Below are 11,358 nucleotides of genomic sequence, written 5' to 3' on the forward strand. Positions count from 1 at the left end.
TCCGCAGATATGAGTGATTGGCGAACTATTGTTTATGTCAGACAGAAACGGGTTAGTACTGAACTATACAGTATACCCCTAAGAAGCATGGGCTTTCCATATCATAGATACTATCTTCTTCCCACAATTCCCATTGGGAATTAGCTTTCTTGACTGCACTCTTCACAGAGAAAATAAACGGTGGCCCACATACCTCTGTCCTATCCACCAAAATCTACAATTCTGTCAAATCCATGTCAGCAAGATTCTGGTAGGTTAGGAAATTGATTTCCTTGGAAGCTGACAATACTGCCCCTGTAATCAATCTTAAATCTTAACCTATGTTCCCTTTCCTGCCTTTTTAAGTCTAATCTCAATATTTATTTCATAACCAGCGTTGGGGGTGAGGTTCCAGGGATTGTGTGTAAAGTCAAAATTACATTTAGCCAGAACAATCCTAGAAGTGCCCCTGCACAACCATCCCTACCATTTTGGAGTTGGTGCGCCAAGCTAGCATCACCCCCCACGCTGGGCTCTGGGAATCTCACAGGGTCCACACAGAACCTTTCCAGAGCTTGGGAAGCAAGGCAGAGAGCTTAAAGGTGCTTTCAGTGCCAGGAAAGTGCTTTTAAGCTCTTGACGTTTAATTTGTGCAGTCACAACCAGCTGGCCTCCAAGTGTGTAAAGCTGTGATCACGCAAGTTATATGTGTGCAAGATGCGAGTCAGCTGTACCTGTCTTGTCTGAATTAAGCCTCAGTGTCTTAGCCCACATCCATTAATATACACAGGAACTCTGGTTTCCTTGCTATTCTATGGAAAGGAGCCAAGTATCATCCACATATAGAATATGGCATATTCTTCACGCTCACTGATTTAAGTGGGATATGCTTTAAAGGCTTTCTTCTTCAGGGAATGAGCTAGGCAGTGAGGGAAGAACTTCATTGTATTAACTGTGCATGAATCATATGAACAAATCTATGCTAAATTATACATGGCCTGTTTCTATTATATAAATAGCCACACCTTGGTTTTAAAAAAGCTAATGATGCTCGACACAATATATTCCCACCAGCATGCTGCTTGCATTTATTTAAATTATATGTATGTTTTTATGCACTTCTTTATATGGCTCAAGAGTCAATTGCACATATAAAAATCAAATTGGTGGGAGAGTCACAACTTCAGAGACATCAAACTTTTAAGTATATTAAGTAGTTATGGGTTTTGTAGCACACCAATCAAGCATGCATCAATTGGTCAAAACAGAGGAAATGCCTACAGATAAGAATTACCTCCATTTGAGTTTTAAAATATGGAGCCATTGCAACCACACTTACCTGGAATTATCTGCAATCTGAACCAACTGGACTTATGATTAGAATCAGGTTAGAATCATGCTGTAAGGCTGGAACTATATGGATTCATACTAGGAAATTAACCTCATAAAAAAGCAAACAGCCATGCTTAAGACAGAAGGCAACAGGGGCTGAACAACCAGCACCTAAGGCAGGGATAGGAACTGGTGGCTCTTCAGATGTAGTTGAGTTACAACTCGCATCAGCCCCAGGCATCACAGACAGCAGTCAGGGATGATGGGAGTTGTAGTTTACACGGAAGCGCATGCCACGCAAGTACAAAAGACAGCTCTTGAGAATAGTCTGAGGCGCCTATGTCTTTGTTGGCACCCATCAGTCTCAAGAGACAATGGAGTGCACCATCGGGGGTGATGTTAAATGTTGCATTAGCAGCTCCCCAGGGTGCATGCCTGAGCAGTGTGTCCTGGGCAGAGGTCCTAGGCTAGCCAGATGATCCACCCTCTCGTTCTCACTGATGTGGTCCAAAGGAGAGCGGAGCAATAGTTTGGCACCAGCTTGGTTGCTGGAGTTGCTGACAGGGAGCGTACAAGGCACCATCCAACTGTCTTAGGGTCTCCGCTCTGGATTTGTGTAGGTTTTACTCCTTAGCCTTTTCTTCTCCTGAAGATATTCCTCCAGGCAGCACAGCTTTAGGATCAGAATTTTCCTCCTTCTAGATGAGTTGAAGAGCCCCATCTGCCCCTTGCTTCCCTCTACAGCACATGCAGAAACTGCCTTTATTTAGGAGGCAGCAGATAAGAAACTAGCTTTCGAAATAGAAACTGATAGAGAACGCATCTAACATACCAAGCAAGCAGGCCTCTCTCACATTGCCTCCAAGAGCCTTATGCATGTTTCTAGCTCAAAGAGCCCTTTTCTTTTCCCCCAGCCCATAGCAGAGGCCACTCAATTTACTGACCCACCCCAGGAGAAAGCAAGAGACATGTGCAAGTGGCTGCAACCATTCCCATGGAGCAAAAACCCAACAGATCCCAGCGGGGCCTTGTCCTGAAGAAGCACTTCCAAGATCATTGCCGCCTGTAAGACTCCCACCGGGGGTGATGACAGCTGTGGTTTGAAGCTTGCCACAGCGCAGCACAGCACAGCTTCTGCTGGGACATTTGTTTTGGGGAGAGTGGCGGCGGCGGCGGCAGCTCCAAGCCCTGCTGCCAGCTTTGGGGTGCAGAGCGGATCCAGGCTGCCGGAACCCCATTTCACCCCCAGGGTCCAGATGGACCCCCACTCATGCTCTCTCACTCTCCCCCCGCCCCACAGGCAACATGAACTTTCTGACTGTCAGGTAGACTGGCGGGTTCGGTCCCTACACTGAGCAAAAAGACTTCTGCATTGCAGCGGGTTGGGGGCTAGATGACCCTGGGGTGGCCCCCTTCCAACTTCACAATTCCACGATCCTCCTCAGGGAGGCAGGCAGCAGCGCTGAAGAAGCCCAACGGGGCAGATGCCTCCGCCTGGCTGCGCTCTCCTTCCACCCGGGCAAAAAAACAAGGTTATGAAACCAGATCAGAGACGGGGGGGGGGTTGAGTGGTTGGTTTGGAGAGGTTCCCCTCTCCCCTTCCCGCCCCGGAGACCTATTCAGGGGGGGGGCAAGAGGCAGAGGTGACCCCCCCCGGCCATCCCACCCCCCCCACCCGACCCACCTCAGACACTTCCTCCTCCTCCTCCTCCTCTTCCTCGTCGTCGTCCTCGTCGTCTTCCTCTTCCTCCTCCTCCTCATCTTCCTCCTCCTCGTCGTCGTCGTCCTCCTCCTCTTCCTCGCTGCTCTCGCTGCTGCTGCTGTGGCCGCCGACGCCGCCGCTTTCCCCGCCCGGCGGTTGCGGCTGAGGCGGCGGCGGCTGCTGCCTCCGACGACGCCGGGTCCAGCTCCGCTTGGCCGGCGGCGGCTGAGGCGGCTGCTGCCCGTGAGGAGGCGGCGGCGGCGGTGGCGCCTCGCCGCTGAGGAGAAGCAGGTCGCACACCCTGGCCAGCCCTTCGGGGTCCGCCTGGCACCCGCCGCCCTTCACCTCCGCCTGGGCGGCAGCCGCCAGAGGAGGCGGCGGAGGCTCCATGGTCGCCCGCGCCACCGCTCTGCCGCCGGCCCGCCCGCGCCGCCTCGCAGCCGGTCACCTTCTGGAGCCGTCGCGGTGGAAGTGGCGGAGGTGGGAGCGGGGAGGGAGGCGGAGGAGCAGCTCTCGCGAGACCCGCAGGCCAGCGCCACGGACAGACCCGGCTCGCTCCTGCGCCGCCCGCCCTCAGGCTTAGCCGTCAGGGCTGGACCCGCCCCCGACGCCGACGCCGCGCCGCTGCCGCGCAAGCGCAGAGGCCCTCGGCCGCGGCCGGAACGAGCTCTGAACACCAACAGGGAATGTTTTGCTTTAGCTCACCCTCTGCGCTTGCGCCGAGGTTTGGGTTTCCGGGTGGCGGTTCGTGCGTCATCGCCGTGCGCCCTTTCCGCGCGGGTTGGTGTCTGCGCACGAGAAGCGCTGCGCTGGGGAAGCTCTGAGTTGTCAGTCTGGGGTTGCCGCCAGTATAATTCAGGGTGGTCCTGTTTTTCCATGTAAAATATTTCGTCCTGCATTGATACAGTTTTGTCGTGTGTTTCAGGTCTTCTCTCTCTCTCCCTTTCTGCCTATATATATATATATATATAACTTTTTCCAGTAGCATCTTAGAGACAATTTATATATAGTCTCTCTCTCTGTGTGTGTGTATGTTATTGTTTAGTCGTTTAGTCGTGTCCGACTCTTCGTGACCCCCTGGACCAGAGCACGCCAGGCACTCCAGTCTTCCACTGCCTCCCACAGTTTGGTCAAACTCATGCTGGTAGCTTCGAGAACACTGTCCAACCATCTCGTCCTCTGTCATCCCCTTCTCCTTGTGCCCTCCATCTTTCCCAACATCAGGGTCTTTCCCAGGGAGTCTTCTCTTCTCTTCTCATGAGGTGGCCAAAGTCTTGGAGCCTCAGCTTCAGGATCTGTCCTTCCAGTGAGCACTCAGGGCTGATTTCCTTCAGAATGGAGAGGTTTGATCTTCTTGCAGTCCATGGGACTCTCAAGAGTCTCCTCCAGCACCAGAATTCAAAAGCATACAGGGCAGCTGTTTACCAGCTCCCTCTGGTACGCAGGCTGAGACCCTACCTGCCCATGGACTGTCTGGCCAGAGTGCTGCATGCTCTGGTTATCTCACGCTTGGAGTACTGCAATGCGCTCTGCGTGGGGCTACCTTTGAAGGTGACCTGGAAACTACAACTAATCCAGAATGCGGCAGCTAGACTGGTGAGTGGGAGCGGCCGCCAAGACCACATAACACCGATCTTGAAAGAACTACATTGGCTCCCAGTACGTTTCTGAGCACAGTTCAAAGTGTTGGTACTGGCCTTTAAAGACCTAAACGGCCTCGGTCCAGTATATCTGAAGGAGCGTCTCCACCCCCATCATTCTACCTGGACACTGAGGTCCAGCACCGTGGGCCTTCTGGTAGTTCCCTCACTGCAAGAAGCGCTTGCAGGCAGAGGGCCTTCTCAGTAGCGGCGCCCTCCCTGTGGAATGCCCTCCCACCAGATGTCAAAGAGAACAACAACTACCAGACTTTTAGAAGACATCTGAAGGCAGCCCCGTTTAGGGAAGCTTTTAATGTTTGATGTATTACAGTATTTTAATATTTTTTTGGGAGCCGCCCAGAGTGGCTGGGGAAGCCCAGCCAGATGGGTGGGGTATAAATAATAAATTATTGTTGTTGTTGTTGTTGTTGTTAATAGACTGCATCAGACCAAAACAGCTACCTATCTTTCTTCCAAGTTAGGGACCCTATCCAAATGCATGTGTTTGAAAGGGGGTCTGAAAGGTCATGTACTTTAGCTCCGTGTAGCAAAGCACACACAGATTTACGGATTCGTGTGAGTGTGTGACAAATTCCAGAGGGGCCATCCTGCAAAAGATTGTAATGGATTGCTTTGAAGTCACTTAAGCAGCAGGTGGGGGAAAAGAAATTGTCCCCCAACCGTCCTGTATTTTGCCAGAACAAATGTGGCAACCCTAATTGTGACCCCCCACATCCCGCTTCTGTTTTAATTTAGTTTTTATTAAAGAGTTTTTAAACAAATATTTGTACATGCGTTAGCAGAAAAACAAACATAGAGCAATGGTTGTTGATGTTGCGAGTTTGTGGGCGCCAGACCCCTCAATTCATCCCTGGATACAGCAAGTGTTAAAATTAAATCAAGGCTTGGAGTGTTACACTGGGTGCCAGACCCCTGAAGGTGCGTCTCCACCCCCCATCATTCAGCCCGGACATGAAGGTCCAGCTCCGAGGGCCTTCTGACAGTTCCCTCACTGTGAGAAGTGAGCTTACAGGGAACCAGGCAAAGGGCCTTCTCGGTGGTGGCGCCCGCCCTGTGGAACACCCTCCCATCAGATGTTAAGGAAATAAAGAACTATCTGACTTTTAGAAGACATCTGAAGGCAACCCTGTATTGGGATATTTTTAATGTCTAATGTTTTACGTGCTGTAAGCCGCCCAGGGTGGCTGAGGAAACCCAGCCAGATGGGTGGGGTTAATAATAATAATAATAATAATAATAATAATAATAATAATAATAATTCAATCCCTGGATCCAGCATGTGCTACAATCTAGCTTCCTGCGGGGTGATAGCCTGGGTGATGAGCCATTAGGGGGGATTAAGGAGCTTGGTGTAAGATGGCAAATGGGTGGGGCGCCCTCAACAGAAAAATCCAGAGTAGAAAGTGTGTGTGTGATGTAAATTAGAAGCAAAGCAGCAAGCTGGAGAGAAGAGTCTGAGCATGGTGTTTGATGTGTGCTTGAATCCAATGCTGTGGCTATAGGAGAAAGAAGACTCTTGGGGGGGTTAATACTGTAAACCCCTCCATCATAGGCTCAGGTTATATGTGTGTAAATGAACCATATATCATAAAGCACCTCATTTTCAAAAGTAACCACGAGCCCTGGGTAAGCTCCTCGAACCTTTGGAATCTTGCACGTATGTTGCCGTAAAGGTAAAGGTACCCCTGCCCGTACGGGCCAGTCTTGACAGACTCTGGGGTTGTGCGCCCATCTCACTCTATAGGCCGGGGGCCAGCGCTGTCCGGAGACACTTCCGGGTCACGTGGCCAGCGTGACAAAGCTGCATCTGGCGAGCCAGCGCAGCACATGGAAACGCCGTTTACCTTCCCGCCAGTAAGCAGTCCCTATTTATCTACTTGCACCCGGGGGTGCTTTCGAACTGCTAGGTTGGCAGGCGCTGGGACCGAGCAGCGGGAGCGCACCCCGCCATGGGGATTCGAACCGCCGACCTTTCGATCGGCAAGCCCTAGGCGCTGAGGCTTTTACCCACAGCTATGTGTGTAAATGAACCATATATCATAAAGCACCTCGTTTTCAAAAGTAACCACGAGCCCTGGGTAAGCTCCTCGAACCTTTGGAATCTTGCACGTATGTTGCCATACGACTCTATAAAGGGTCATATATATCCTTTAAAGCAGTGTTCCCCAACCTTGGGCCTCCAGCTGTTTTTGGACTACAACTCCCATCATCCCTCGCTAGCAAGACCAGTGGTCAAGGATGATGGGAATTGTAGTCCAAAAACAGCTGGAGGCCCAAGGTTGGGGAACACTGCTTTAAAGGATATATATTGATAAGTAAAAAGTTGAGGGTTAAAGGTGGTTTCTTCCAGCTGAGCTAGTTACCGTATTTTTCGCTCTATAAGATGCACCAGACCACAAGACGCACCTAGTTTTTGGAGGAGGAAAACAAGAAAAAAAATATTCTGAATCTCAGAAGCCAGAACAGCAAGAGGGATCGCTGCGCAGTGAAAGCAGCAATCCCTCTTGCTGTTCTGGCTTCTGGGATAGCTGCGCAGCCTGCATTCGCTCCATAAGAGGCACACATTGGAGGAGGACAGTCTCTTTAAAAGAAGGGAAAGTTCTCAGCAAAACAGCAGGTGAGCCACCCAGTGTTTGCAATCTTCAAAGCAAATAAAATTCTTGCTGTGGCATATCCATGTAGTGGCTCAAAAAATGAATGTCAAGGACTACATCCCAGTCTTAACACACACACACAAGAATATAGGAACGTACGAAGAGCCCTGCTGGATCAGGCCAATGGCCCATCTACAGTGGCCAACTAGATGCCAGTAGGAAACTAGTAAGCAGAACATGAGCACAAGATCATAAATATATGCCTAGCTGGGTACTTTGGGTTGTTACTTATGTTTGTGTGTGTGCTTGCTTTGAAAGTACACAGCAGCTGGAGATCAGTGTTGTGATCCAGATGCTCAAAAGCCGAGGATGCTTGGTAAAGAGGACAAATTGGTTTTCTCCTCACCACCCTTCCGAACTGTCATTTAACTCAATGTGGGGGGCTAACACTCCTGCTGCTCCAGGCTGGCTCCACTTGGGAGTCTAGGAAAAGGAGGGAGAAATAAGTGAAGAAGAAGAAGAAGAAGAAGAAGAAGAAGAAGAAGAAGAAGAAGAAGGGAACAAATTGGTTAGGGCAGTGCTTTGCCTTCTCCACCCTACCCTGCCCGCTGTTGCTGTTCTACAACATGAATATGTGCATAGCTGTCAACTTACAGAATTGAAAATAAGGGACCAGCAGCCTTGAAAATAAAGGATCAGCAGCCAAAATAAGGGATTTTCAGGGCACAGGTATGTTCAACTTCTGAGCCCCTCCGAGCCAAAGGCAGAAAGGCCAGCCAGCAGCCAAACAAAGCCTCAAGCGGTGGTTCCCACAGTGCAGCAACCCAGCAAAGGGGATACAGCAAGGAAAACCACCATCACCTCTCTGCTGGGAAGCGCTGAGCAAAGGCGAGTCCCCAGGCAACGCAGCCGATTTGATCGGCACAAGGCATGCAAGCTCCACCCCCCAGTTGTTCTTAGACTCCTTATTGGGTGAGCAACGCAGCCAAGCAACACAGTTGGAGCCTCCCTCCTTCCTGGCCGGCAGGGAGGGAGGGAGAGGAGCTGCTTCCTTTGAAACCCAGGAAATTTAAGGGACATCATCAATAAAGGATAGCAGCGGGACACGGCGCTGGGATAAGGGAGCTTCCCGCCAAATAAGGGACGGTTGACAGCTATGTATGTGTAGGGTTGGGTGGACTATGGAACAATTACACAGCTTTGTAACTATTGTGGACTTGAAAGTTATCTTACATGTCAATATCAGATAGGCCTATAGTGGTTTCTGGTGTCATTTAAAGTGTGAGTACACACATGCAAACACAAGAATCTTGGGAACGGTAGTTTACCCCTCACAGAGCTTTACAGGGGGCATTATTGTTTTTGGGGGGGTTGCTATGTATTTTGTGTTCCCATTTTGTATTTTTATGCCGTAAACTCCCCCGTGATCTTTGGAATAAGGGTGGTATCTAAGTTAAATTTTAAAAATCAATAAGTAAAATTCCCAACACCGTTAACAAATTACTTTTAGTGGCTAAATTTTTGAGTGCTGTCCATGTGGAAAGACTGGGCCATTATAGAGAGATTTAGTGGTTCTTGATTGGTCGGTGATGTCATAGCGTTATACTGTATTATTTATGCAAATTGCTATGCTGAATTCGTATTTTCCACAATTTGCATACGGTGTTTGTTTTATAATGTGTGGTTTGCTATGCCTAATAGAGTGATATAACAAACTACAGTTCCCATTAGGGAACGTGCTTTAAATGTGCTTTACATTTGTGGTGTGCATGCAACCCCAGTCTTCTGCCTTAATCTGGAATGGGGAACTATGCCACTCTTCTATTTTGTGGATATGGGTGGGTACAATGTTTGACCCACCTCCTTTTCTGGGATGGGCAGGGGCAGCGGCGAACGTAGTAGCAACATGCAGTACCACCCTTCCACTGGGACAAGAGGGGAACGGCTGTGGCTTGGTGATAGACAGCACTCAGGTGAGGCTGCCAGCAGTGGAGAAGTAGCACCAGCATCAGCCCTGATTTCAGCCCAGAAGGTATGTTGGAGAACATGGTAGGACATCCCTATTTTCATTGGAGAAATGTTGGATGGCACGGTTATGCGGCCCCCGAGCCAAGGAGATAAGTGACTAGACAATCTTTAGACATCTGATAAAATAAGATAAAACTTTATTCACGTTAGCCAATTGCCACAGCAACAGTAAAAGATTACAGTATATGCAAAAAAGGAAATTTGATATAAGAGCACAATTTTAAGTCCTGAATCAGCTGTCAGTTAGTGGCCCTTATTCTGATTGCCCCTGCTATGAACCTAGCAACCTTTGCTGTTATCTGCTCATTTTGATCTGATAGAAGAAAGAACATTGTGGCAGTGGTTGAGCGCCCTGGGATGGTTAGTACGAGTGGGGTGATGATCTCGTTCCTCAGATCTTTGTAGAGAGTACAAGACAGGAGGACGTGTGCCGCTGTTTCGGTGCTACCATCTCCACAGAGGCAAAGACGTTTCTCAGGTGGGATCTTTTGGAATCAACCCTTAAGTACTGCAGATGGCAAAACATCCAGTCTTGCAAGTGTAAAAGCATGTCTGTATTTTGGGATAATAAGTTTGTGCAGATATGGGGCCAGAGAATCAAAATTGAGAGGTGGAAAATGAACATACCAAGGGCAGAATTTCCTTATAGTGGCCAGGTTGTTCTGATGCTCAATATCTTTTAGACGTCGACCAATTAGACGATTTGCTTTAGTAGGGCGCATAGTGAGTAGGTGTTGTGGGGACAGGCCACAAGAGTGAAGTTTTTGATAGCCGGTTTTAAGCCAGGCACTTTTATGGGAGTCTTGAAGTACTAGGGATAGTAAACCGGGGGATTTGAGTTTAGGCAGAGCCAGAAGTTAATAGTTCTTTGCCAAGTCCGTACTTCTACTGAAGGGAGACTTGCCTCCAGTCTCAATGATGTGTTTGGGACATCTGAAGGCAGCCCTGTATAGGGAAGTTTGTTAATGTTTAATGTTTTATTATGTTTTTACATAGGTTGGAAGCCACCCAGAGTGGCTGGAGCAACCCAGTCAGAAGAGTGAAGAAGAAGAAGAAGAAGAAGAAGAAGAAGAAGAAGAAGAAGAAGAAGAAGAAGAATGGAATAGGACATCCCTGTTTTCATCTGAGAAACGTTGGGTGGTATGTATGAGACAATCTAACAAAAAACCTTTATACATCTCATGCACAAAGGACTTAGCAGGAAGTCTCACTGGAAGTAGTATTTCGCAGTGGAATTGTTCGTTAAACCTTCTTTTCATATAAAACTTGGGCTTTGTACACCCTCAGAGAGGTCTGGGCACAGTGGCTTAAGGCTTGCTGGGAACTGTAACTCTGTGAGAGGGAAAACTACAGTCCCCAGAATTCTTTGAGGGAAAGAGTGGGCTTAGAATGGGCTTTAAAGGTGTACATATAAACACTCCATTCAGCTGGGTCTCTTTGTATTATTGAGAAAGAAGCCGTGTTTACTGAAGTGTTTTGGATGCTCACTCCCAAGCGTACATTCACTTCTAGCCCACGAGATCTTTAGTTGTGCTGGCTTCCCGTAGAACATGTACGATGCTACCACTGGGCAAAATGAGCGTGCTGTGGCAAGCCCCACCCTTACTATGATGGATCTTTATAGAGGCTGCATGGATAGACATACAAGCCAAGGAGCTTTGAAGCTGCCAGTGCATGTTTGGGCATGGTTGGCATTCTGGCTCAGCGAGTTGTTTAAGCCGTTTTTATAATGGTTGTTGCTAAATATTTTTATTAGTAGAATAAAAATACTTTGGGTGCTAGGGACAGCATGGCCCAAAGAAATACCAAGGCACATTAATGACATATTCTTGTAAGTAAACAAGGGGAATCACAAACAGAACAATACACTGCAGAGCGAACAGGACAGAGAAGTTAGCTTCACGCAGGTATAGTCTCTGATTGCTTGGGGGAAACCCGAAGAGCAGGGTACTTAAGACGGCTGTAAGGAGGCAGGGAGGGACGCAGGTGGCGCTGTGGGTTAAACCACAGAGCCTAGGACTTGCTGATCAGAAGGTCGGCGGTTCAAATCCCCGTGACGAGG

General features: G+C 48.8%; 1 protein-coding gene across 5 annotated transcripts in view; it reads right to left on the reverse strand.

The window, feature by feature from the left end:
• The window catches only part of ANKRD17 (ankyrin repeat domain 17), a 111,127-nt gene extending 107,565 nt beyond the window's left edge, over positions 1 to 3,562 (reverse strand). For 2 of the 5 annotated variants that reach the window (XM_053362142.1, XM_053362141.1), the window contains exon 1: positions 2,996 to 3,560. In XM_053362142.1, the coding sequence (XP_053218117.1) occupies positions 2,996 to 3,403 (408 nt within the window). In that variant the 5' untranslated portion in view covers positions 3,404 to 3,560. Of the gene's footprint in view, positions 1 to 2,995 lie in introns of all 5 variants that reach the window. The other 3 variants (XM_053362139.1, XM_053362138.1, XM_053362137.1) reach the window with 3 other exon arrangements.
• Between the last annotated feature and the right edge of the window lie 7,796 nt (positions 3,563 to 11,358).

This window comes from Podarcis raffonei, chromosome 13 (assembly GCF_027172205.1).
Source record: "Podarcis raffonei isolate rPodRaf1 chromosome 13, rPodRaf1.pri, whole genome shotgun sequence".
In the NCBI taxonomy this organism is placed as follows: domain Eukaryota; kingdom Metazoa; phylum Chordata; class Lepidosauria; order Squamata; family Lacertidae; genus Podarcis; species Podarcis raffonei.